This window comes from Coregonus lavaretus (assembly GCF_964263955.1).
Source record: "Coregonus lavaretus genome assembly, chromosome: 22".
In the NCBI taxonomy this organism is placed as follows: Eukaryota; Metazoa; Chordata; class Actinopteri; order Salmoniformes; family Salmonidae; genus Coregonus; species Coregonus lavaretus.
Window position 1 is genome coordinate 12,487,342 of NC_140009.1, and position 27,590 is coordinate 12,514,931.

At 42.8% G+C, this 27,590-nt stretch overlaps 1 protein-coding gene across 1 annotated transcript; it reads right to left on the reverse strand.

Moving 5' to 3' along the window:
- Positions 1-380: 380 nt before the first annotated feature.
- On the reverse strand, positions 381-27,084 carry slc17a9b (solute carrier family 17 member 9b). Its single transcript, XM_084187880.1, has 13 exons — positions 26,383-27,084; positions 25,295-25,492; positions 12,274-12,413; positions 11,575-11,674; positions 11,062-11,192; positions 10,400-10,496; positions 8,918-9,014; positions 8,377-8,464; positions 8,189-8,223; positions 7,946-8,061; positions 4,025-4,080; positions 3,874-3,903; positions 381-3,416 (listed from the first exon to the last, which is right to left on the reverse strand). The coding sequence occupies exons 1-13, from the start codon at positions 26,514-26,516 to the stop codon at positions 3,238-3,240; spliced, it is 1,401 nt and encodes a 466-aa protein (XP_084044006.1). The 5' UTR covers positions 26,517-27,084; the 3' UTR covers positions 381-3,237.
- Between the last annotated feature and the right edge of the window lie 506 nt (positions 27,085-27,590).

The following is a 27,590-nucleotide window of genomic DNA, read 5'->3' on the forward strand; positions in this document are numbered from 1 at the left end:
CCTGTTGTTTTACTATTGCTTTACTAAGGTTGTGTGTATGTGCAGTATCTACAACAAGGATGGTAAGTAAGAAAGTAAAAAATAAATAAAATAAAAAAAAGTAGAATCCTTCTGAAACATCTTTGGAGTGGCCATGATACAACAAAACAGAAAGAACAATCTGATTGGGGGAGGTACAAGTCTGTGCAGTCTTAAAGACATAAGTAAACACACATTGGTATTTCTTCTTGCTAAAGGCAAAACAATAACTGTACTGCTTTTTCCCCATGAGCTACTTTGTGTCTGATTCTTAGCACAGTGCTGCCCCTTTGTGGTAGCAGGTGGAAGTACATGTCAAACAAACAACTAAATGGCAAGAACAAAATTGTCAAACAACTCACTAAAGTTGATAAAATAGTTATTTATTTCAAGTTCAATAAAATAAGCTTACAAATACAATATTTTTGAAGCAATAGAATACTGCTTTTATTTTGCATAAACATGTTGCAATCGTTATTTATATATAATACATATCTTACATTATTATCTTATCAAAAATAATCGTTAGTACGCTTTTGCAGCAAGCCACAAAGCTTGGTGGCATGTTGGTGGGCAGAAGCATAGAGTCAGAATTCTATGATTTTAATTCTAATTCTATGGGCAGAACTACACAGCTGCGCTTGTGTTCCTGTGTTTTCTAAAACGGCACATTATAAGCGAAACAAAGGACGGCATATGACACAGGGTTGGGATCAATTCTGAATCTAAATTCAATTTCAAGAATATAAAAAACCCTGATTGAGATGGCATTTTTCAATTCTTTAATTAGAATTTAAATTCACTCACTGATTTTACTGAATTCCTACTGGATGGACATCAACCCTGATTTTTCAAAAATCAGACAAGCACTGAAGGCATTTCAAAACAATCATCAGCTAAGGCAAGTGAAGTGAAAGAGCTTTAGAATAAGGTAGTCTCAGACAGCTTTTGTACTCGAAAATTTTGGGTATTTAGTTTACAAAAAAGTAAAACACAAAACAATAAGACTACAAATTGGTCAGACATAGGGCAGAGCTTTTGTACAGTAACCTGTCAATAATATGTGTGTTACCTTTTGTACAGTAACCTGTCACTAATATGTGTGTTACCTTTTGTACAGTAACCTGTCACTAATATGTGTGTTACCTTTTGTACAGTAACCTGTCACTAATATGTGTGTTACCTTTTGTACAGTAACCTGTCACTAATATGTGCGTTACCTTTTGTATGCTAAGCCCTAAGGTATAAAGCAGCTATATATGCAAGTTTACTTCATATATGTATCTACAGGTAAACACTGATTATGTATTCAGTAACAAGAACATTTCTATCAAAAGTGCTAAAACAGAACTCTGATTTGATGCCATCCTGTTTGACCTTATCGTGACCGGACTGTAATCAAGGCCATAGTTTTCCAGAATTCAGCTGCCCAGGTGCCTTTATTCTGGCATCAATGAACTTTACTGATAGGTCCTCCAAGTATACCCCAGACTACAAATCCCACAATGCCACTGAGGCCAATGCCAACATCACCCAGGCTTTGTACACATTACTTTTTTAAGATTCTGCCTTTAGACAACTTTCTATGGGTTTAGTTTAAGAGCCTAGAATAACAACAACAAGACAGATGATTCAAATCATTATACTGGATACGGTAAGAAAAGAGTAGATGAACTTAAGACAATATGGACCACTCTTTTTCTTATTCAGTCAGAGAATGATCAGCAATTGGTAAAACATTTGGTGACATGAAACAATATCAATGAAATAATTGCCTTCACTTGCATTACTACAATTGATAAATAATGACTGATACAATAGCGAATGTGCATAAAGATGGCCCCCATGTACTTACCACAAATTCCTCCATCTTTATGCACCTTTGCCATTCATCATAAGTATATGTATCTTTGATTCAGACTGAGTAGCTACTAGTAGCCTACTGTGTCAGTATCCCTCTGTGGCTGATAAAGCTATACACCGTAATACATTCACTTCCTGTCACAGTTGGATTTCCTCACCAATGATGTCACATCCTGCCCAGACTATGAAGTAACCATAACAAACAGGGCGCTGTCTACTGCATGACAGTTGATTGCCTCATCAGCTGTGGGAAACTGCATTGACCAAGTCTCCTTTAAGTGCCCACTCTCACACAAATATGACAAAATCTCAACTGAGTCTCATCTTTCTACATACATTCTTGATTGACAACATAATTGATATATACTGTAAGTCATAATATAAATTAAATAAATAAAAAAGGTATAGAGGTATTTCTATTTGAACATGTCATGCAATTATGTTCATGACAATAAAAATAAGAAATGTAATAATAATAACAACCTTTGGTCTTCTTAATTTAATCCAAAACAAATCCTTCTAGCTAACTGTATGTCGAGGCTATAGTCTCTCTGTAAAAGCTCTGGAGATTAAACTAAATGCAGTGAAGCGCGCTGACAAGATGACGAGCATGTAACCATGGCGATCAGGTAAATTGTACAGTACATCAGAGTGGGTGAATGGGTGATTAGTCACCTCCTAATTAGATGTCACTCACACAGTCATGTTTGAGGCGGGGGGAGGGACTGAGACGCACCTACTAATACTCCCCCCCCAAACAGCCCTTTCTTGTTCAGTCTACATTCCCCATAGTCTCACCAGAGCTAAGCCTCCCTCCTCACCCACAAACACACACATCTTGCTCTGTCTAAAACTGTCAAACTGACTAGACCAACTCAAACACATCTGTCATTCTCCTCATGTTCCTCCAACATAAACACAGACCTTGGTGTGGAACCAGTTTCCATGACTACTACTCCACAATCCCAGCCCAACACGCACACAGATGGCTGAAGATCAAACATTCAAAAACATGACTGGAATGGTTCTTTAAACAATAAAAAGCATATGTTGTAGCACTATGACCTGACATACCGCCTTTCAAACAGCTCTGGGGCTGACTCATTCACTACTGTTATCACTTCCTCAAATTCTGATGTGGATGTTTTGATACGTTTAACAGGCCAAGGTTCTCTCTGTTCTCGTCCCATAGTGAAGACTCCGGTGTGCATTTCTATGGTAGATAGACGTGGTTTCTGGTCCTATTTTAGGAACTCAGATGTGGATAGTGCAGACCCTGGTCCCGTTTTGGCCCTTCAATTTCATAGGTGGTTGTTGTGGTAGCAAGCTGTGGTTCCCATATCCCAACGTGTGAACTTAGATGTGGATGTTGTGGTAGCGGCCCTTAGAAGAGTCGATGTCGACCCGGCGGGCCTCAGCGAAGGCCAGGAAGGTGACCAGGCCCACCAAGTTCACCACGGTGATGAGGGCAAAGACCGATGCCCACGACCCTGTAGCCTCGATCAGATATCCCGAGAAATACACCATCAGCACACCTGGAGAAACACACACGATCAGATACGCAGGGAAAATACACCAAACACAATGCACACACGCACGTACTGAGCAATTTCTGACAATGGCATTCCAACTTAGCACATTAAACCCCAGTCAGACACAAACACAATGTCCCCGAACGACAGTTCAGCCTCCCATTCCCAGCTGTGTGCGGTATAAGTAAATGCCAAAAGCCTAACTGGAGCCCTGACTGTCATGTTCTATTCCCTCAATGATTTATCTGACACAAACTCTTATCTTTCCAGTATGAAATATGCAGAGAGCCAATGAGACTGGTTAGAGAAAAACACAACGTTTTGCCTTTAGAACAACCAGATGAATTATTTGTATCAGAAGTTAATGAAAGGGTAAAACAACTTGTTCTGGAACAGCTGGTGAAAGATTCATCACAGAGGCTTCAGCTTTAGTTTATTGCCCCTCAGTACAGATGCTTACCTGAAAAAGCTCCACAGGTATTCATAACACCTGCAATGAAAAATAGATGACTAATTTCTATTATCTGACAGGACTGTAATATTAATTAGAAGGAATACACAAAAGTGAAATCTGCTGAGAGGATGATAAAGTAGTTACTGGTGTATCATACCAAACAGAGCCCCAGCACAGGACGGAGCCAGGTCCTGAACGTTCACAGACACACCGCTGGAATACAGATACAACAGCAGATAAGAGGCTATATAAGGTGCTATTCAGACACCCAATCTTTATGTTACCTGAATTGCTTCAGGTATTGCTTCATATTGAGTCATAACTTATAAAACTAACAGACCAGAGTCATAAAAAGATAAAGTGGAAGGGGTGCTTATGTTTATATGATCTATTCTGTGTTATTACAGTGAGGGAAAAAAGTATTTGATCCCCTGCTGATTTTGTACGTTTTCCCACTGACAAAGACATGATCAGTCTATAATTTTAATGGTAGGTTTATTTGAACAGTGAGAGACAGAATAACAACAACAAAATCCAGAAAAACGCATCTCAAAAATGTTATAAATTGATTTGCATTTTAAATGAGGGAAATACGTTTTTGACCCCTCTGCAAAACATGACTTAGTACTTGGTGGCAAAACCCTTGTTGGCAATCACAGAGGTCAGACGTTTCTTGTAGTTGGCCACCAGGTTTGCACACATCTCAGGAGGGATTTTGTCCCACTCCTCTTTGCAGATCTTCTCCAAGTCATTAAGGTTTCGAGGCTGACGTTTGGCAACTCGAACCTTCAGCTCCCTCCACAGATTTTCTATGGGATTAAGGTCTGGAGACTGGCTAGGCCACTCCAGGACCTTAATGTGCTTCTTCTTGAGCCACTCCTTTGTTGCCTTGGCCGTGTGTTTTGGGTCATTGTCATGCTGGAATACCCATCCACGACCCATTTTCAATGCCCTGGCTGAGGGAAGGAGGTTCTCACCCAAGATTTGACGGTACATGGCGCCGTCCATCGTCCCTTTGATGCGGTGAAGTTGTCCTGTCCCCTTAGCAGAAAAACACCCCCAAAGCATAATGTTTCCACCTCCATGTTTGACGGTGGGGATGGTGTTCTTGGGGTCATAGGCAGCATTCCTCCTCCTCCAAACATGGCGAGTTGAGTTGATGCCAAAGAGCTCCATTTTGGTCTCATCTGACCACAACACTTTCACCCAGTTCTCCTCTGAATCATTCAGATGTTCATTGACAACTTCAGACAGGCCTGTATATGTGCTTTCTTGAGCAGGGGGACCTTGCGGGCGCTGCAGGATTTCAGTCCTTCACGGCGTAGTGTGTTACCAATTGTTTTCTTGGTGACTATGGTCCTAGCTGCCTTGAGATCATTGACAAGATCCTCCCGTGTAGTTCTGGGCTGATTCCTCACTGTTCTCATGATCATTGCAACTCCACGAGGTGAGATCTTGCATGGAGCCCCAGGCCGAGGGAGATTGACAGTTATTTTATGTTTCTTCCATTTGTGAATAATCGCACCAACTGTTGTCACCTTCTCACCAAGCTGCTTGGTGATGGTCTTGTAGCCCATTCCAGCCTTGTGTAGGTCTACAATCTTGTCCTTGACATCCTTGGAGAGCTCTTTGGTCTTGGCCATGGTGGAGAGTTTGGAATCTGATTGATTGATTGCTTCTGTGGACAGGTGTCTTTTATACAGGTAACAAACTGAGATTAGGAGCACTCCCTTTAAGAGTGTGCTCCTAATCTCAGCTCGTTACCCGTATAAAAGACACCTGGGAGCCAGAAATCTTTTGATTGAGAGGGGGTCAAATACTTATTTCCCTCATTAAAATGCAAATCAATTTATAACATTTTTGACATGCGTTTTTCTGGATTTTTTGTTGTTATTCTGTCTCTCACTGTTCAAATAGACCTACCATTAAAATTATAGACTGATCATTTCTTTGTCAGTGGGCAAATGTACAAAATCAGCAGGGGATCAAATACTTTTTTCCCCTCACTGTATCTACATCCTACATTTATCAGTCACATCCTTCAAACTGCATTATGTCACTTTTTGGGCGACCCGACCAAATTCACATAGAAATGTGAGTTATAGATCGGTCATTTGCATTGAAAGCAAGTATAGGAAGCGGTCGATCTGTTCTACGCATGCTATTTCTATGTTGCCCATTCTTCAGTTAAATTTTTGTGTCTTTTACTTTCGGTTTTGTACACCAGCTTCAAACAGCTGAAACAACAATATTATTGGTTATGGAAAATATCTTTCACAGCGATTTAGATGGTACAATGATTCTCTTCACGAATGCTTGTTTTGTCACATAAACTGAAAATAGGCAAACTATTAGAATTTTAGCAACCAGGAAATGGCAGAGCGATTTCTGCATATTGCATCTTTAAGGGCATTCGGAAAGTATTCAGACCCCTTGACTTTTTCCACATTTTGTTACGTTATAGCCTTATTCTAAAAATGGATTAAACTATTTTTTTCCATTAATCTACACATAATACCCCATAATGACAAAGCGAAAACAGGTTTTTAGAAAAATGTGCAAATGTAGTAAAAATAAAATACAGAAATACCTTATTTACAAAAGTATACAGACCCTTTGCTATGAAACTCGATATTGAGCTCAGGTGCATCCTGTTTCCATTGATCATACTTGAGATGTTTCTACAACTTGATTGGAGTCCATCTGTGGAAAATTCCATTGATTGGACATGATTTGGAAAGGCAAACACCTGTCTATATATTTTCTCACAGTTGACAGTGCATGTCAGAGCAAAAAACAAGCCATGAGGTCGAAGGATTTGTCCGTAGAGCTCCGAGACAGGATTGTGTCGAAGCACAGATCTGGGGAAGGGTACAAAACATTTCTGCAGCATTGAAGGTCCCCAAGAACACAGTGGCCTCCATCATTCTTAAATGGAAGAAATTTGTAACCACCAATACTCTTGCTAGAGCTCGCCACCCAGCCAAACTGAGCAATCAGGGGAGAAGGGCCTTTGTCAGGGAGGTCACCAAGAACCTGATGGTCACTGACAGACCTCCAGAGTTCCTCTGTGGTGATGGGAGAACCTTCCAGAAGGACAACCATCTCTGCAGCACTCCACCAATCAGGTCTTTATGGTAGAGTGGCCAGATGGAAGCCACTCCTTAGTAAAAAGCACATGACAGCCCGCTTGGATTTTGCCAAAAGGCACCTAAAGACTCTCAGACCATGAGAAACAAGATTCTCTGGTCTGATGAAAACAAGATTTAACTCTTTGGCCTGAATGCCAAGTGTCACATCTGGAGGAAAGCTGGCACCATCCCTACGGTGAAGCATGGTTGTGGCAGCATCATGCTGTGGGGATGTTTTTCAGCGGCAGGGACTTGGAGACTAGTCAGGATCAAGGGAAAGATGAACGGAGCAAAGTACAGAGAGATCCTTGATGAAAACCTGCTCCAGAGCGCTCAGGAACTCAAATTGGGCTGAAGGTTCACCTTCCAACAGGACAACGACCCTAAGCACACAGCCAAGACAACGCAGGAGTGGCTTGGGGACAAGTCTTTGAATGTCCTTGAGTGGCCCAGCCAGAGCCCGGACTTGAACCCGATCTAACATCTCTGGAGAGACCTGAAAATAGCTGTGCAGCGACGCTCCCCATCCAACCTGACGCTCCCCAGAGCGTGAGAGAATCTGCAGAGAAGAATGGGAGAAACTCCCCAAATACAGGTGTGCAAAGCTTGTAGCGTCATACCCAAGAAGACTCTAGGCTGTAATCGTTGCCAAAGGCGCTTCAACAAAGTACAGAATAAAGGGTCTGAATACTTATGTAAATGTGATATATATTTTTATATAAACTTGCAAAAATGTCTAAAAACCTGTTTTTGCTTTGTCATTATGGGGTATTGTGTGTAGATTGATGAAGAAAAAAACGATTTAATCATTTTTAGAATAAGGCTGTAAGGTAACAAAATGTGGAAAAAGTCAAGGGGTCTGAACACCTTCCGAATGCACTGTAGTCAGGCCCTAGGGGATAGAGGTCTAGTGGCTATGGGGTGTATTTGGGGACAGGCATCAATACCTGTGGCTGAAGGTGGTGAGACCCAGGGTGGCAGAGACAAAGGCCACAGCCATGGGGAAGGTGGTGGTGCCACACAGCAGGAGGGTAAACACACTGGACACACCCATGGAGAAGAACTGACCAGGACACAAAGAGGAACAGACAGACACACACCAATTTCATTAAACAGGTCCTTCAAGCAAATCTGAAGTTAACTAGTGATGCTAATTTGTGCATTGAATCTGGAACAAACTACTACAGTACCTGCATGAGCTTCCTCACAGCAGCAGTGTCATACCCTAGAGAGAGACAGAATGAATGACGTGGGACAAATAAATAGTTAAAACCCTTGACAATCATATAAGGGTACCAACTCCGACTGATTAGAATCTCAGTAAACAAAGAGACTTTTATTTTGTTTTCTGATGTCAGACCAGCGTTCCGATCTGTACCTTGGCTGATGAGGTGGTCAGAGAGACAGCCACTGAAGAGGGAAGAGGGGATGGCCACAAACCATGGGATAACATTAAACACCCAACCCTGAGGGGAGAACACCATCACATTTAACACCAAGAACATTGATAACAGCTCAGAGAATGACATTAAGACAATTGGTTTTTAAGTGATTATAGGAATATCATTAATATTTAGAGACAAAGGCCCAACTTGATTTACACATGTTTTCTACAACTTCTTTTGAAATCCTTTTCTTGTAATTATTTGATGCTGTTGATGACATTAGGGAATATCTGAGTTCCTCAGCTAGCAGGGTTTTACGTCTGCTCCATGTCTACAGCGCCCTCTTTTGGTATTACACAGGTCTATCAGATGCAGGGTCTGACTAGCTTTGATCCATTTTCTATGTACACTTCCGTGTTTGTTCTCTGTCATTCCAGCCTTGAACTGAAATATGGTATGTTTTGTTTTGTCTGCTGAGGGGATGGATTGGGAGAGGAGTGAGAGGGGTAGGATAGAGGGGGGTTGTTAAGTTACCTTGGCGTCAGGGAAGGTGTCCTTGAAGTAAGTTGGTAGCCATGATAACAATGTGAAGAAGGTGCTGGCGGTGCAAAGGTGCGTAATAATCACAGCACTGAAGGGAGGATAATCAGAAAAGAGACAGTGAAAGAGAGAAAACTAAAATATATAAATAAGTATACCACTTCTATGACTCATAGGCTACATCATTTTAAAGCCCCAATATACTCTGAGTGTACAAAACATTAGGAACACCAGCTCTTTCCATGACATAGACTGACCAGGGGAATCCAGGGGAAAGCTAAAATCAGTGTAGATGAAGGGGAGGAGACAGGTTAAAGAACAATTTTTAAGCCTTGAGACAATTGAGACATGGATTGTGTATGTGTGCCATTCAGAGGGTGAACGGGCAAGACAAAATATTTAAGTGCCTTTGAACGGGGTATGGTAGTATGTGCCAGGTGCATCCGGTTTGTGTGTGTCAAGAACTGCAAAGCTGCTGGGTTTTTCATGCTCAACAGTTTCCTGTGTGTATCAAGAATGGCCAACCACCCAAAGGACATCCAGCCAACTTGACACAACTGTGGGAAGCATTGGAGTCAACATGGGCCAGCATCCCTGTGGAACGTTTTCGACACCTTGTAGAGTCCATGCCCTGATGAATTGAGGCAGTTCTAATGGAAAAATGGGCTGCAACTCAATATTAGGAAGGTGTTCCTAATGTTTTGTACACTCAATGAATACATGAGTCATTACTGCCTATAATGACTCATGTGTAGGCCCCCACTACAGTTTGATTCATGTGCCTGTTCAACATAAAATCAAGCAATAGTCCATTTATATTATATATTTTATCAGACTGTTTACATGTCTTTCTCTCCACTGACCTTTACTCACTCATGAACATAACTGTCAGTCCGTGATACTAATCCATGCTCACACCAACCCTCACCCACACACAGCCGGCGACATTTTCTCTTCTGTTTAGTGGTTAGTTTAACTATCAAAGTGTGGTTGAGCCATTACAGGAAATGAAACCAACGAGCCAGACAATTCCTGTTATTGTACACAGGGCAGATCAGTTGCAGGGCCTGCTATAGGGTTCTATAAATAACAGCCAATAGAGAGGCACAGAGAATATGAATGAAGCCTTTGAGATGGAAACATCTGCAGGGAACTGAGCTGATCAGAGGAGAGAGACTACAGAACTGAATCAATGGACTAGACCTCTATTTCAGTCAGTTAGGTGCAGGCTAGGACGTTATTATATCTCTGTCTCATTCAGCTGTTTAGACTGTCCATTTACCTACACACACAGACAGAAACACACACATTCACAAGGAAAGAAACACAGACACATATACACAGGCTGAGACTCACAAAGCAGGACAGAAACACATGCACCTGTAGTGTAGACACACACACATTACACACCCTCATCCAGAACCACAGGGCCTGGGACACACACAGATCCCCCATTGTGTTTGGGCCTTATCTCACCAGACAGCAGGTTGTTTGAAGAGGCGCAGCCAGTGTCTCCTGGACAGTTTGGACTGGGGCCCTCCACTACCCAGCGACTCCAATGAGATGATAGGACCTGACACACACACACACACACACACACACACACACACACACACACAGAGACAGAGACAGAAAGAAAGAGAGTGAGACAGAGACAGACAGAGAGTCAGAGACAGAAAGAGAGAGAGTCAGAGACGGAAAGAGAGAGAGTCAGAGACAGAAAGAGAGAGAGTCAGAGACAGAAAGAGAGAGAGTCACAGACACAGACAGACAGACAGAGACAGACAGAGACAGACAGAGAGGAGATTCTGAGCTCAATGTGGTGCTTCGAGGTAGTTCATAACAATGATAGGGTCAGATGGCTAACCCCGTGTATATAGCAAAATTATCGTTACTCATTGTGGATTTATTCCTTGTGTTATAATTTTTTTCTATATTTTTCTCTCTGCATTGTTGGGCATTTGTAAGCATTTCACTGTTGTTCTACATCTGTTGTTGTGACAAATACAATTTGATTTGAGTGATATCAAATATCACCACTTGGAGAAAATAGTCTAGCTGTGAAATGTAACATTTGTTAACCTTCAGTTAGATATACATAAACACACACCCAGAACACACACACACACACTCCTTACCTTCCCCTTTGAGCAGGTATTTCCACATGCAGTACGCCCAGAGGACAGAGAGCAGGCCTGACACATAGAACACACTCTCCCAACCATACAGGTCCAACATGAGGGAACCAGCCCCCCCAATCACCAGTGTTCTGCAGGAGACAATAGCACTGGTCACAGACACAGAAGGTAGTTCAAAGACCTTTAGCTGGGGACCTCATTGTGTATTTATGGTGTATTACTACAATGGCAAAACAAGAACATCTGTGGAGAACTCCTGACTGGAGACGTCTGTGGCTCCCTGATGAGCTGTTTATGACATATTGTCATCCCTCCCAAACTCCAATGATAAACGTCTGACCCTGGCTTCCATAGCACATGACCTCATCAACAACAGCAGTAGAATCTGCCCAAAGATGCAGATCTAGGACCAGCTTACCTTCCCCCAATCCTATCCTAAACTCTTAGTGGGGGAAACACAAAACAGACATTAAATCAGCGTCTAAACAGGAAGTGCTGCAGAACCAGACTCACCCCAGATAGGAGCCACTGCCCACAGTGCTCATGAGGAATCCTCTCTCACTCTCCACCACCTTCTGAGAACACAGGCTGGCCAGAGACGGGTAGTGCACACCTGGAGGTACACACACACACGGCTCTGTTAGACTATAGTGAAGAAAGTCACACACATTGATTCATTCATTCAATATTTGGGAGCAACTTTCTTTGTTCTTTATTCTCTCTTCTTTAGGCCATGTGGTAAACGTTAGTAAATAACAAAATAAAGTGGAAAATGGCTAACAAAACAGAACTGTCTCAAATATGAAAGCGTTGTCCCCTGCAGTTTACAGAGGAGTCAACAAACTAATGCTTCATGCACTGACAGAGGAGCTTCCATAAACAAACAAACCGTTTTACACAAACAAGCTGAACTTCAACCCCAGAGGACACTTAAAGCTAAAGCTGTAAGTTATTTGGTTATGTAGTTAAGACCATGTTTGCTTGATCGTTCAGGGCTGGACAGAGATGAACTATTTGACTGCTATTGTAGTACAGTACATTCAATGACTCTGTTCACCTGAAACCATCTCTCTCTGTTTGGGCACACAGTTATAATCCCAGCTTCCCTATGCGGCTCTAGTCATAATTAGTGCGCTATTTAGGAAAACATAAAGTGTAATTTGAGATGCAGCCTAGCTTTTCATTAGCCCCCAGTTCCCAGTGACCCCTGACCTTGCAGCAGCCCCATAAGGAAGCGGGCCAGCGTCATGGAGAAGATGGGCTGAGAGCAGAAGTGGGCCAGGATGGGCGTGAAGGCTGTCATCGCCCCCCAGGCCGCCGCAGAGAGCAGGAGCACCTTCTCACCTCCAACCCTGAGGGAAACAGATGGCATAATACTGTTACTATAACTACAGGCACTCTCCAGTAATATAACACTATCGTTACTATTACACATTCTCACCTCTAGCCCTGAAAGAAACAGTCATATAACATGGTTATTACTACAGTATTACAATACACCTCCAACCCTGAGGAGAAGAGATGGAGTAATATACCAACATTATCATTACTACTGCACTACTAACCCCCTCCTCCAACCCTGAGGGGAAGAGATGGAGTAATATACCAACATTATCATTACTACTGCACTACTAACCCCCTCCTTCAACCCTGAGGGGAAGAGATGGAGTAATATACCAACATTATCATTACTACTACCATAACCCCACCATGGGGCACGCTGTTCAAAACGTTGACATCAGCAAACCGCTCACCCACACGGCACCATACACGTGGTCTGCGGTTGTGTGGCCGGTTGGACATACAGCCAAATTCTCTAAAACGATGTTGGAGGTGGCTTATGGTAGAGAAATTAACATTAACTTCTCTGGCAACAGCTCTGGTGGACATTCCTGCAGTCAGCATGCCAATTGCACACTCCTTCAAAACTTGAGACATCTGTGGCCTTGTGTTGTGTGACAAAACCGCACATTTTAGAATGGCCTTTTATTGTCCTCAGCACATGGTGCACCTGTGTAATGATCATGCTGTTTAATCAGCTTATTGATATGCCTTACCTGTCAGGTGGATGGATTATATTGGCAAAGGAGAAATGCTCACTAACAGGGATGTAAACTAATTTGTGCACAAACGTTTTTTAGTGCGTATGGAAAATTATTGGAATCCTTTATTTCAGCTCATGAAACATGGGACCAACTCTTTACATGTTGCGTTAATATTTTTGTTCCGTGTACATGAAACCAAGTTATCCAGTTGTTTCCAACAAGAGGATTTCACCTCCCCTTGTTGTCTGAACAATGCAGTTGAAGAAAAGATAAGAAAAAGGAGGCTACTTTTAAGCAATAAGGCACGAGGGGTGTGGTATATGGCCAGTATACCATGGCTATGGGCTGTTCTTAGGGACGACGCAACGTGGAGTGCCTGGATACAGCCCTTAGCTGTGGTATATTGCCATATACCAAAAACCCCTGAGTTGCCTTATTGCTATTATAAACTGGTTACCAAATTAATTAGAGGAGTAAAAATAAATGTTTTGTCATACCCGTGGTATTTTTATTTTTTTTCCCACCTTTTTTTAACCAGGTAAGCCAGTTGAGAACAAGTTCTCATTTACAACTGCGACCTGGCCAAGATAAAGCAAAGCAGTGCGATAAAAACAACAACAACACAGAGTTACATATGGGATAAACAAAATGTACAGTCAAAAACACAATAGAAAATCTATATACAGTGTGTGCAAATGTAGTAAGTTATGGAGGTAAGGCAATAAATAGGCCATAGTGCAAAATAGTTACAATTTCGTATTAACACTGGAATGATAGATGTGCAAAAGATGATGTGCAAATAGAGATACTGGGGTGCAAATTAGCAAAATAAATAACAATATGGGGATGAGGTAGTTGGATTGGCTAATTTCAGAATGGCTGTGTGCAGGTGCAGTGATCGGTAAGCTGCTCTGACAACTGACACTTAAAGTTAGTGAGGGAGATAAGAGTCTCCAGCTTCAGAGATTTTTGCAGTTCATTCCAGTCATTGGCAGCAGAGAACTGGAAGGAATGGCGGCCAAAGGAGGTGTTGGCTTTGGGGATGACCAGTGAGATATACCTGCAGGAGCGCAGACTACGGGTGGGTGTTGCTATGGTGACCAGTGAGCTATGATAAGACGGGGATTTGCCTAGCAGTGATTTATAGATGACCTGGAGCTAGTGGGTTTGGCGACGAATATGTAGTGAGGGCCAGCCAACAAGAGCGTACAGGTCACAATGGTGGATAGTATATGGGGCTTTGGTGACAAAACGGATGGCACTGTGATAGACTACATCCAATTTGCTGAGTAGAGTGTTGGAGGCTATTTTGTAAATGACATCGCCAAAGTCAAGGATCGGTAGGATAGTCAGTTTTACGAGGGCATGTTTGGCAGCATGAGTGAAGGAGGCTTTGTTGCGAAATAGGAAGCCGATTCTAGATCTAACTTTTTATTGGAGATGCTTAATGTGAGTCTGGAAGGAGAGTTTAGTCTAACCAGACACCTAGGTATTTGTAGTTGTCCACATACTCTAGGTCAGACCCGCCGAGAGTAGTGATTCTAGTCGGGTGGGCGGGTGCAAGCAGCGTTCGGTTGAAGAGCATGCATTTAGTTTTACTAGTGTTTAAGAGCAGTTGGAGGCTATGGAAGGAGTGTTGTATGGCGTTGAAGCTCGTTTGGAGATTTGTTAACACAGTGTCCAATGAAGGGCCAGATGTAAACAAAATGGTGTCGTCCGCATAGAGGTGGATCTGAGCGTCACCAGCAGCAAGAGCGACATCATTGATATACACAGAGAATAGAGTCTGCCCGAGAATTGAACCCTGTGGCACCCCCATAGAGACTGCCAGAGGTCCAGACAACAGGCCCAGACAACAGGCCCTCCGATTTGACACATTGAACTCTATCTGAGAAGTAGTTGGTGAACCAGGCGAGGCAGTCATTTGAGAAACCAAGGCTATTTAGTCTGCCAATAAGAATGCGGTGGTTGACAGAGTCGAAAGCCTTGGCCAGGTCGATGAAGACGGCTGCGCAGTACTGTCTTTTATCGATCGCGGTTATAATATTGTTTAGGACCTTGAGCGTTGCTGAGGTGCACCCATGACCAGCTCGGAAACCAGATTGCATAGCGGAGAAGGTACGGTGGGATTCGAAATGGTCGGTGATCTGTTTGTTAACTCGGCTTTCAAAAACTTTCGAAAGGCAGGGCAGGATGGATTTTGGTCTGTAACAATTTGGATCTAGAGTGTCACCCCCTTTGAAGAGGGGGATGACCGCGGCAGCTTTCCAATCTCTGGGGATCTCAGAGGTTACGAAAGAGAGGTTGAACAAGCTAGTAATAAGGGTTGCGACAATTTCGGCGGTTAATTTTAGAAAGAAAGGGTCCAGATTGTCTAGCCCAGCTGATTTGTAGAGGTCCAGATTTTTCAGCTCTTTCAGAACATCAGCTGTCTGAATTTGTGTAAAGGAGAAGCGGGGGGGGCATGGGCAAGTTGCAGCGGAGGGTGCAGAGCTGGTGGCCGGGGTAGTGGTAGCCAGGTGGAAAGCATGGCCAGCCGTAGCAAAATGCTTGTTGAAATTCTCGATTATTGTAGATTTATCGGTGGTGATAGTGTTTCCTAGCCTCAGTGCAGTGGGCAGTTGGGAGGAGGTGCTCTTATTCTCCATGGACTTTACAGTGTCCCAAAACTTTTTGGAGTTAGTGCTACAGGATGCATATTTCTGTTTGAAAAAGCTAGCCTTTGCTTTCCTAACTGATTGTGTATATTGGTTCCTGACTTCCCTGAAAAGTTGCATATCGCGGGGCTGTTCGATGCTAATGCAGTACGCCACAGGATGTTTTTGTGCTGGTCAAGGGCAGTCAAGTCTGAGGAGAACCAGGGGCTATATCTGTTCTTAGTTCTGAATTTTTTGAATGGGGCATGCTTATTTAAGATGGAGAGGAAAGCACTTTTAAAGAACAACCAGGCATCCTCTACTGACGGAATGAGGTCAATATCCATCCAGGATACCCAGGCCAGGTCAATTAGAAAGGCCTGCTCGCTAAAGTGTTTTAGGGAGCGTTTGACAGTGATGAGGGGTGGTCGTTTGACCTGCGGACCCATTACGGACGCAGGCAATAAGGCAGTGATCGCTGAGATCCTGGTTGAAGAAAGCGGAGGTGTATTTAGAGGGTAAATTTGTCAGGATGATATCTATGAGGGTGCCCATGTTTACAGATTTTGGGTTGTACCTGGTAGGTTTGTTGATCATTTGTGTGAGATTGAGGGCATCTAGTTTAGATTGTAGGTTGGCCGGGGTGTTAAGCATATCCCAGTTTAGGTCACCAAGCAGTACGAACTCTGAGGATAGATGGGGGGCAATCAGTTCACATATGGTGTACAGCTCGGGGCTGAGGGGGGTCTGTAGCAATCGGCAACAGTGAGAGACTTATTTCTAGAAAGGTGGATTGTTAGAAGTAGAAGCTCAAACTGTTTGGGCACAGACCTGGATAGTATGATAGAGCTCTGCAGGCTATCTCTACAGTAGATTGCAGCCCTTTGGCAGTTCTATCAAGATGGAAAATGTTGTAGTTGGGGATGGAAATTTCTGAATTTTTGGTGGCCTTCCTAAGCCAGGATTCAGACACTGCTAGAACATCAGGGTTGGCGGAGTGTGCTAACGCAGTGAATAACTCAAACTTAGGGAGGAGGCTTCTGATGTTAACGTGCAAGAAACCAAGGCTTTTACGGTTACAGAAGTCAACAAATGATAACACCTGGGGAGTAGGAGTGATACTGGGGGCTACAAGACCTGGGTTAACCTCTACATCACCAGAGGAACAGAGGAGGAGTAGAATAAGGATAAGGCTAAAGGCTTTAAGAACTGGTCTTCTAGTGCGTTGGGTACAGAGAAAAAAAGGGGCAGATTTCCAGGCATTGTAGAATAGATTCAGGGCATTATATACAGACAAGGATATGGAAGGATATGAGTACAGTGGAGGTAAACCTAAGCGTTGGGTAACGATGAAAGAGATAGCATCACCGGAGGCACCGATTGAGTCGGTCTCCGCGTGTATGGGGGGTGGGACAAAGGAGCTGTCTAAGGCAGGTTGAGCTGGGCTGGGGGCTCTACAGTGAAATAGTACAATAAGAAATAACCGAAACAGTAATAAGCAAGGCATATTGACATGGGAGAGAGGCATAAAGCAATCACAGGTGTTATTCGAGAGAGCTAAGACAACAGCTGGTAATGGCGACAAAGTTTGGGCTGAGGCTAAACATAAACAGAATGAGGTACCGTATAAAGGAACAGTCCAGTAGGCATCAGCTGTATAGCTGAGTTATCATAAGGTCCGGTGAACAGCAATAGGAGAGTTCGGAGGTAGTTCGGGGGTTGCTACAGCACTGGCGAGCAAGAGGCCCGGCTTGCGTGTAGATAGCCGGGAGATGGGCCTGGCTCGAGGGTAGCTCAAGGCTAACTGGTGCTTGCTAAGGGGCAATGGTAATTAGCCAACAACAACAGCCATTGCACGCTGTGCAGACTGGCCGACAAATTGTCCAGGCTAGAGCTGGCTGGTGGGTAGTGCAGGCCATGGACAATGGTGAAGACGCTAATGGTGGCTAATAGCAAGTAGCTAGCTAGCTGGCTACCGCAGCCATTCGGTTGCAGCTAGACTAGTTTCAGCTTAAGGTTCTTGATAAAAGTTATAAAGAAATAATAGAATCCTTTCCACGTTGGTTGAGGCGGGTTGCAGGAAAGTATATTTAGTTAAAGAATGAAAAGTAAAATTGAGAAATATATACAAAATAGACAAAAAAACTAAAAAATTGCTATTTACACAAGAACACTAGAGAAAACACAACCGCACTGCTACACCATCTTGGATATACGGTCTGATATACCACGGCCAATCAGAATTCAGGGCTCGAACCACCCAGTTTATAATTCTCCACATTTCCGGGTTCCTTCCTCTGACATCTGAAAGGACTGAACAGGTATCAGTAGTGATATGATAATAGCTTCAGGTTTCTGCCAAAGGTGTTTAGGCCAAATATACACTGCTCTAGTGGAGTTTAGTCAAAATACTGTTTCACTTCATTGATTTTGGGGGGTGGAGTTGAAAGCAGAGACTTTTGAACTTGGAACTCTCTGATGACTTATTCTGTTGACATGATGTGACATGACCTGTAAGTCTGTAAGTCGCTCTGGATAAGAGCGTCTGCTAAATGTAAAAAAAAAAAAAATAATAAAAAAAAAATGACCCTGAGCTTCTCCTGCCATGTGAATAGACAGAGAGAATGATTTAACAAACACGTTTTAGACTGATATATTTCCATGTCTTGGTACTAATCTTTCCTACCAGGAAACTGCTAGGCAGGGTAATTAAGAAGGTACTGAGTGGATGATTTGATCCTCTTTGAATGGGCAACAGCATACAAAGCAAACACATCTAACCAGTAATGTTAACGTCATTCCTGTAACCAAGACAACTCCACACTTTTCACCACCTAGACACCGGTAGAGGGCTGGGCCCTCCTCAAAGAACACAGAGACACAATCATGCTAACAGTCACATACTGCCCTTCACATTCTACTCATAACTCTTAGATTCTCAATCTCCCCAAACGACATTCCCTTCATACTCTATAGCAGGGGTATTAAACTCTTACCCTATGAGGTCCGGAGCGTGCTAGTTCTGTTCTACCTGTTCTACCTGATAATGAATTGCACACACCTGGTGTCCCTTATTAGGAGAACCATGAGAAAATGCAGTGGAACTGGCTTCGAGGACCAGAGACATCTCTGTACCATAATAATAATAATAATAATAATAATAATAATAACATTCTATCACCATCCCTCTGGTGTTCTTTTGCTTTTTGGGCTAATAGGTAATAGAATTATAATAGGGTGTTTTTTAAAGTGAATATGATTAATATAAAATGCATTTTTTTATAGGCTGTATTGTCCTGATGGACAGCTGTAAGATGTAAATTGTAATAGGAATATTTAAAAGGAGCTACAGATATATACAGTGCCTTGCAAAAGTATTTATCCCCCTTGGCGTTTTTCCTATTTTGTTGCATTACAACCTGTAATTTAAATTGATTTTTATTTGGATTTCATGTAATGGACATACACAAAATAGTCCAAATTGGTGAAGTGAAATGAAAAAAATTACTTGTTTCAATTTTTTTTATAAAATAAAAATAAATAACGGAAAAGTGGTGTGTGCATACAGTGGGGAGAACAAGTATTTGATACACTGCCGATTTTGCAGGTTTTCCTACTTACAAAGCATGTAGAGGTCTGTAATCTTTATCATAGGTACACTTTAACTGTGAGAGACGGAATCTAAAACAAAAATCCAGAAAATCACATTGTATGATTTTTAAGTAATTAATTTGCATTTTATTGCATGACATAAGAATTTGATCACCTACCAACCAGTAAGAATTCCGGCTCTCACAGACCTGTTAGTTTTTCTTTAAGAAGCCCTCCTGTTCTCCACTCATTACCTGTATTAACTGCACCTGTTTGAACTCGTTACCTGTATAAAAGACACCTGTCCACACACTCAAACAGACTCCAACCTCTCCACAATGGCCAAGACCAGAGAGCTATGTAAGGACATCAGGGATAAAATTGTAGACCTGCACAAGGCTGGGATGGGCTACCGGACAATAGGCAAGCAGCTTGGTGAGAAGGCAACAACTGTTGGCGCAATTATTAGAAAATGAAAGAAGTTCAAGATGACGGTCAATCACCCCCGGTCTGGGGCTCCATGCAAGATCTCACCTCGTGGGGCATCAATGATCATGAGGAAGGTGAGGGATCAGCCCAGAACTACACGGCAGGACCTGGTCAATGACCTGAAGAGAGCTGGGACCACAGTCTCAAAGAAAACCATTAGTAACACACTACGCCGTCATGGATTAAAATCCTGCAGCGCACGCAAGGTCCCCCTGCTCAAGCCAGCACATGTCCAGGCCCGTCTGAAGTTTGCCAATGACCATCTGGATGATCCAGAGGAGGAATGGGAGAAGGTCATGTGGTCTGATGAGACAAAAATAGAGCTTTTTGGTCTAAACTCCACTCGCCGTGTTTGGAGGAAGAAGAAGGATGAGTACAACCCCAAGAACACCATCCCAACCGAGAAGCATGGAGGTGGAAACATCATTCTTTAGGGATGCTTTTCTGCAAAGGGGACAGGACGACTGCACCGTATTGAGGGGAGGATGGATGGGGCCATGTATCGCGAGATCTTGGCCAACAACCTCCTTCCCTCAGTAAGAGCATTGAAGATGGGTCATGGCTGGGTCTTCCAGCATGACAACGACCCGAAACACACAGCCAGGGCAACTAAGGAGTGGCTCCGTAAGAAGCATCTCAAGGTCCTGGAGTGGCCTAGCCAGTCTCCAGACCTGAACCCAATAGAAAATCTTTGGAGGGAGCTGAAAGTCCGTATTGCCCAGCGACAGCCCCGAAACCTGAAGGTCTGTATGGAGGAGTGGGCCAAAATCCCTGCTGCAGTGTGTGCAAACCTGGTCAAGACCTACAGGAAACGTATGATCACTGCAATTGCAAACAAAGGTTTCTGTACCAAATATTAAGTTCTGCTTTTCTGATGTATCAAATACTTATGTAATGCAATAAAATGCAAATTAATGCATTAACAATGTGATTTTCTGGATTTTTGTTTTAGATTCCGTCTCGCACAGTTGAAGTGTACCTATGATAACAATTACAGACCTCTACATGCTTTGTAAGTAGGAAAACCTGCAAAATCGGCAGTGTATCAAATACTTGTTCTCCCCACTGTATGTATTCACCCCCTTTGCTATGAAGCCCCTAAATAAGATCTGGGCCCAACCAATAACCTTAAATAAAGGCCACCTGTGTGCAATCGAAGTGTCACATGATCTATCACATGATCTCAGTATATATATATATATATATATATATATATATATATATATATATATACACACCTGTTCTAAAAGGTCCCAGAGTCTGCAACACCACTAAGCAAGGGGCACCACCAAGCAAGCAGCACCATGAAGAACAAGGAGCTCTCCAAACAGGTCAGGGACGAAGTTGTGGAGAAGTACGGAGCACCATTAAATCCATTATAAAAAAATTACATATGTACATGTATGTATGTATGTATGTGTGTGTGTGTGTGTGTGTGTGTGTGTGTGTATATATATATATATATATATATATATATATATATATATATATATATATACACACACACACACACTGCTCAAAAAAATAAAGGGAACACTTAAACAACACAATGTAACTCCAAGTCAATCACTCTTCTGTGAAATCAAACTGTCCACTTAGGAAGCAACACTGATTGACAATAAATGTCACATGCTGTTGTGCAAATGGAATAGACAACAGGTGGAAATTATAGGCAATTAGCAAGACACCCCCAATAAAGGACTGGTTTTGCAGGTGGTGACCACAGACCACTTCTCAGTTCCTATGCTTCCTGGCTGATGTTTTGGTCACTTTTGAATGCTGGCGGTGCTTTCACTCTAGTGGTAGCATGAGACGGAGTCTACAACCCACACAAGTGGCTCAGGTAGTGCAGCTCATCCAGGATGGCACATCAATGCGAGCTGTGGCAAGAAGGTTTGCTGTGTCTGTCAGCGTAGTGTCCAGAGCATGGAGGCGCTACCAGGAGACAGGCCAGTACATCAGGAGACGTGGAGGAGGCCGTAGGAGGGCAACAACCCAGCAGCAGGACTGCTACCTCCGCCTTTGTGCAAGGAGGAGCAGGAGGAGCACTGCCAGAGCCCTGCAAAATGTCCTCCAGCAGGCCACAAATGTGCATGTGTCTGCTCAAACGGTCAGAAATAGACTCCATGAGGGTGGTATGAGGGCCCGAAGTCCACAGGTGGGGGTTGTGCTTACAGCCCAACACCGTGCAGGACGTTTGGCATTTGTCAGAGAACACCAAGATTGGCAAATTCGCCACTGGCGCCCTGTGCTCTTCACAGATGAAAGCAGGTTCACACTGAGCACGTGACAGACGTGACAGAGTCTGGAGACGCCGTGGAGAACGTTCTGCTGCCTGCAACATCCTCCAGCATGACCGGTTTGGCGGTGTGTCAGTCATGGTGTGGGGTGGCATTTCTTTGGGGGGCCGCACAGCCCTCCATGTGCTCGCCAGAGGTAGCCTGACTGCCATTAGGTACCGAGATGAGATCCTCAGACCCCTTGTGAGACCATATGCGGGTGCGATTGGCCCTGGGTTCCTCCTAATGCAAGACAATGCTAGACCTCATGTGGCTGGAGTGTGTCAGCAGTTCCTGCAAGAGGAAGGTTTTGATGCTATGGAATGGCCCGCCCGTTCCCCAGACCTGAATCCAATTGAGCACATCTGGGACATCATGTCTCGCTCCATCCACCAACGCCACATTGCACCACAGACTGTCCAGGAGTTGGCGGATGCTTTAGTCCAGGTCTGGGAGGAGATACCTCAGGAGACCGTCCGCCACCTCATCAGGAGCATGCCCAGGCGTTCTAGGGAGGTCATACAGGCACGTGGAGGCCACACACACTACTGAGCCTCATTTTGACTTGTTTTAAGGACATTACATCAAAGTTGGATCAGCCTGTAGTGTAGTTTTCCACTTTAATTTTGAAGGTGACTCCAAATCCAGACCTCCATGGGTTGATAAATTTGATTTCCATTGATAATTTGTGTGATTTTGTTGTCAGCACATTCAACTATGTAAAGAAAAAAGTATTTAATAAGATTATTTCATTCATTCAGATCTAGGATGTGTTATTTTAGTGTTCCCTTTATTTTTTTGAGCAGTGTATATATATATATATATATATATATATATATATATATATATATATATATATATATATATATATGTTTTTTTTCATGGGAAAGAGGGACTTTGCAATTAATTGCAATTCATCTGATCACTCTTCATAACCTTCTGGAGTATATGCAAATTGCATCATAAAAACTGAGGCAGCAGACTTTGTGAAAATTTATATTTGTGTCATTCTCAAAACTTTTGACCACGACTGATATATAATATATATAATATTGATTTTAGAAAATCAATTTGCAAAAATTTCAAAACCTTTTTTCGCTTTGTCATTATGGGAGTATTGTGGGGGGTTTTTTGTTTTAAAAAATCTATTTTAGAGTAAGGCTGTAACGTAACAAAATGTGGAAAAACGGTAGGGGTCTGAATACTATACTATATATATCAGTGCATTCGAAAAGTATTCAGACCCCTACCGTTGCTCCGTACTTCTCCACAACTTTGTCCCTGACAGTGCATTCGGAAAGTATTCAGACCCCTACCGTTTTTCCACAATTTGTTACGTTACAGCCGTACTCTAAAATATATATATTTTTTATGACAAAGCGAAAAAAGGTTTTGAAATTTTTGCAAATTGATTTTCTAAAACAGAAATACCTTATTTACATAAGTATTCAGACCCTTTGCTATGAGACTTGAAATTGAGCTCAGGTGCATCTTGTTTCCATTGATCATCCTTGAGATGTTTCTACAACTTGATTGGAGTCCACATGTGGTAAATTCATTTGATTGGACATGATTTGGAAAGGCACACACCTGTCTATATAAGGTCCCACAGTTCAAAGTGCACATCAGAGCAAAAACCAAGCCATGAGGTTAAAATAATTGTCCGTAGAGCTCAGAGACAGGATTGTGTCGAGGAACAGATCTGGGGAAGTGTACCAAAACATTTCTGCAGCATTGAAGGTCCCCAAGAACACAGTGGCCTCCATCATTCTTAAATGGAAGAAGTTTGGAACCACCAAGACTCTTCCTAGAACTGGCCGCCCGGCCAAACTGAGCAATCGGGGGAGAAGGGCCTAGGTCAGGGAGGTGACCAAGAACCCGACGGTCACTCTGACAGAGCTCCAGAGTTCCTCTGTGGTGATGGGAGAACCTTCCAGAAGGACAACCATCTCTGTAGTACCTTTATGGTAGAGTGGCCAGACGGAAGCAACTCCTCAGTAAAAGGCACATGACAGCCCACTTGGAGTTTGCCAAAAGGCACCTAAAGGACTCTCAGACCATGAGAAACAAGATTCTCTGGTCTGATGAAACCAAGATTGAACTCTTTGGCCTGAATGCCAAGCGTCACATCTGGAGGAAAGCTGGCACCATCCCTATGGTGAAGCATGGTGGTGGCAGCAGCATCATGCTGTGTGGATGTTTTTCAGCGGCAGGGACTGGGAGACTAGTCAGGATTGAGGGAAAGATGAACGGAGCAAAGTACAGAGAGATCCTTGATGAAAACCTGCTCCAGAGCGCTCAGGACCTCAGACTGGGGCGAAGGTTCACCTTCCAACAGGACAATGACCCTAAGCACACAGCCAAGACAACGGAGCAGTGGCTTGGGGACAAGTCTCTGAATGTTCTTGAGTGGCCCAGCCAGAGCCCGGACTTAAGCCCGATCTAACATCTCTGGAGAGACCTGAAAAGAGCTGTGCAGTGATGTGTGTGATTAATTAACACAATGCTTAGCATATTTATGTTTCCCCTTTCTGTAATACACATGATTTCAGTTTTCTATTTGTGACACATTTGTTTACAGGTTGATAGTCACTCGACTTGATACTAAATGTTACCTGATTGTTCTCATGTCATTTGATAGTGACTGACGCCAGAGCTACTGAAGGCACAAGGACACACTGATTATTATTGTTTTGATTCCATTATGAACACTGTGACCCTGTAGCAGCTGGCAAAGTCACAGTCTATTGTTTTGACTTTGTACAAGCCTTTCAGCCTGATGTTTACAGAACATTTGGTACTGTCTGATTAGAATATAAAGGGCCAGTCTCCAAGAGGCCTGTTACCTTTTTTTTTGCTTCTGCTCTGGAGGGATTCTCCCTGAATTATTGTAATAAAGCGGATAGATTTTTGATTGATATTATCAACAACTGCTCTCCTTTTTGTTCACTTGAAAATCCCAAACGAATGTGTAAAACAGACAAAGTATTAGGCTATTTAATTCTCAGATTGCAGGTCTCATAGCATCCCATTGTCCATCTGTGTTTAAAAATGAATAAATGTAATGCAATAAACCCTTTTTATTCTAGATATTGTATGTAGTGAGAGCAGTTGCAGGTTGTGCAAACAGGCAATTTATGTGCAAATTTATGAGCAAACAGACAAAGTATAATCCTCTCCTCTCGTTGCCCACCTGTCGCTGACGTAGCCTCCGAGAACCTGTGTGAAGCAGTAGCCCCAGAAGAAGCTGCCCAGCACCATGCCCTGATCCCTCTTGGTCCAGTTGAACTTCTCCGCCATGCTGACGGCACAGATGGGCATGGCCACGCGGGCGCAGTACAGCAGACAGGTCCCCAGCAGTAGCACCACCGTCCATACCCGCGCCAGGGGTCTGCATAGCAGGGAGAGAGGGCACAAGTGTGACTAGCAGAGGACAGGGATGTGTGTGAGGCGTACATTAATGTGTTTGGTGTGTGTAAATGAGAATATGTGTGGGTGTGAGTAAGAGTGGGTGTGATATTCTCAGTAAAACCAACATCTGTGCATTTCTTCTGCTTTTTTCTTATAAATGGCAAATTGGAACTAAACCAACTAGGCGTTTTCACAGAACTTTAAACGTCTAAATTTGATCTGCGCTAAATTGTGTTAACTAGATAGGTTAGGCCTAAATCTCATTATATTATAATTATTTGAGTGAATCTGGCTGAATTCTTAGCCTAATCTTTGCTTTGGCTTGCCAACTATCATGCCTTCTATGACAATTCTATGAATGCCTGACTATATGACTTACTAGACCTAGAAGCTTTTAAATTCCCCAAGGCTGTGTGTGTGCAGTTTAGTAGCTTTAAAATAACCTTGAGACCACCAGCTGACAGGCATCTGATTAATAAGAAAGTCAAGTATTTATTTGGGAATAAATACATTTCATATGGTTACATTTGGACTCAAAAGTAGCAACAAAGTATCGAAAACAAAGCTACATGTGTATGAGTGGTACTTTATGTTTTCTTATGTCAAGGGAGAGAAGATGTTCTGAAAATGTCATTAACCAATGCCAACACATTTCAGTAAACTACAGAGGAGCTCGAATCATTGCAAACTTGTATGGCATTTGCAAAATAAGGAACTAACAATCTCTCATACATTATATTATTATGTGTGGTTAAACACATATGAATAAAGGGTCCGTCGTTTCATTATGGTAATTTTATTTTAAAATGAACACTTCTAGACTGTGGGAAAAACGTGAGATTGGCTACTGAAAAATCTTCGTAAACTCACCTTGGCCAGTTCGTATTCGGTTCACTCAACTTCTTCTGATGACCTCCAGCGACCCCGATTTTGTCTGGGGGGTTTTCTTTGAGGCAGACCAAATCTGGACTAGAGTTCTTTCCATGTTTTTGCAGAATTGCCATTCAACGAGAGAGGTATACGATTTGATTTGCTGTGTCCTGCACTACACAATTCAGCGCAGTAAGGCTATGGAATGAGTGAGAAAAGTCGACAAAAATAAACTATTGTTTGATGTTCGCGATGATACCGATGTATCATTTCCTTTCGATTAACGCGTAGGCCAATCCATAATGTTACTGCCGTGTGATAAAAAGTGCACGGGTGATTAAGGACGGATCGCCTGGAGTTTGACGATAAATCCACGTGTCAGTTTTTTTTTCAGCCACGCAGTTCTTCCTGCCAACAGTAGGTTATATCTGGAAGCTGCATTAAAGAAGCGACTCAGTCCTTTTCAAACACAGCATGAATTTGTTCAGAGTGAAAATGCCCGGTCTTCTTTACCCGCGGCATCGCCATCCGGTTCTAGCGCTCCATCATGACTGTGCAATATTCTAGACATTATATTCTACCCTGAATGATACCCGATCGGATTGCACAGCACAAAAAAAGAGAGAAAAAACTATTCACGTCCCAGACCAATTTTGCCTAGGATACCACATAATGTTAGTCAACTCCGTACTGTCCTTAGCAAAAGCATGTCTGACGGTCCGCTGTTGCGATGTGGTTGGTGTTGTTGTCATCCTTGCTCATAGGACAGCCGGTGATGCTGCGTAACATCTTCACAGAGTTGGTTCCTCTGCCCTAGGCTGGATGAGGTACCAACTACCAAGCATCCGCAGTCGGCACCGTTATATAATAACCTGCAACCAGATGAAAAAAGTGAGATTCCTGTAGACGTTGGTGTCTAAACTACTATTTCCATCCTCTGAGAAAGTAAGCTATCGGTTAAATAGCATACTGACAAGACTGAATAACACAATATCTAATCAAATCTTATTTGTCACATGCGCCGAATACAACAGTGAAATGCTTATTTACAAGCCCTTAACCAACAATGCAGTTTTAAGAAAAATAAGTGTTAAGTAAACAATAGATAAGTAGAAAATAAAAGCAGTGAAATAACAGTAAAAATAACAGTAGCGAGGGTACCCGTACAGAGTCAATGTGCGAGGCACCGGTTAGTCGAGGTAATTTAG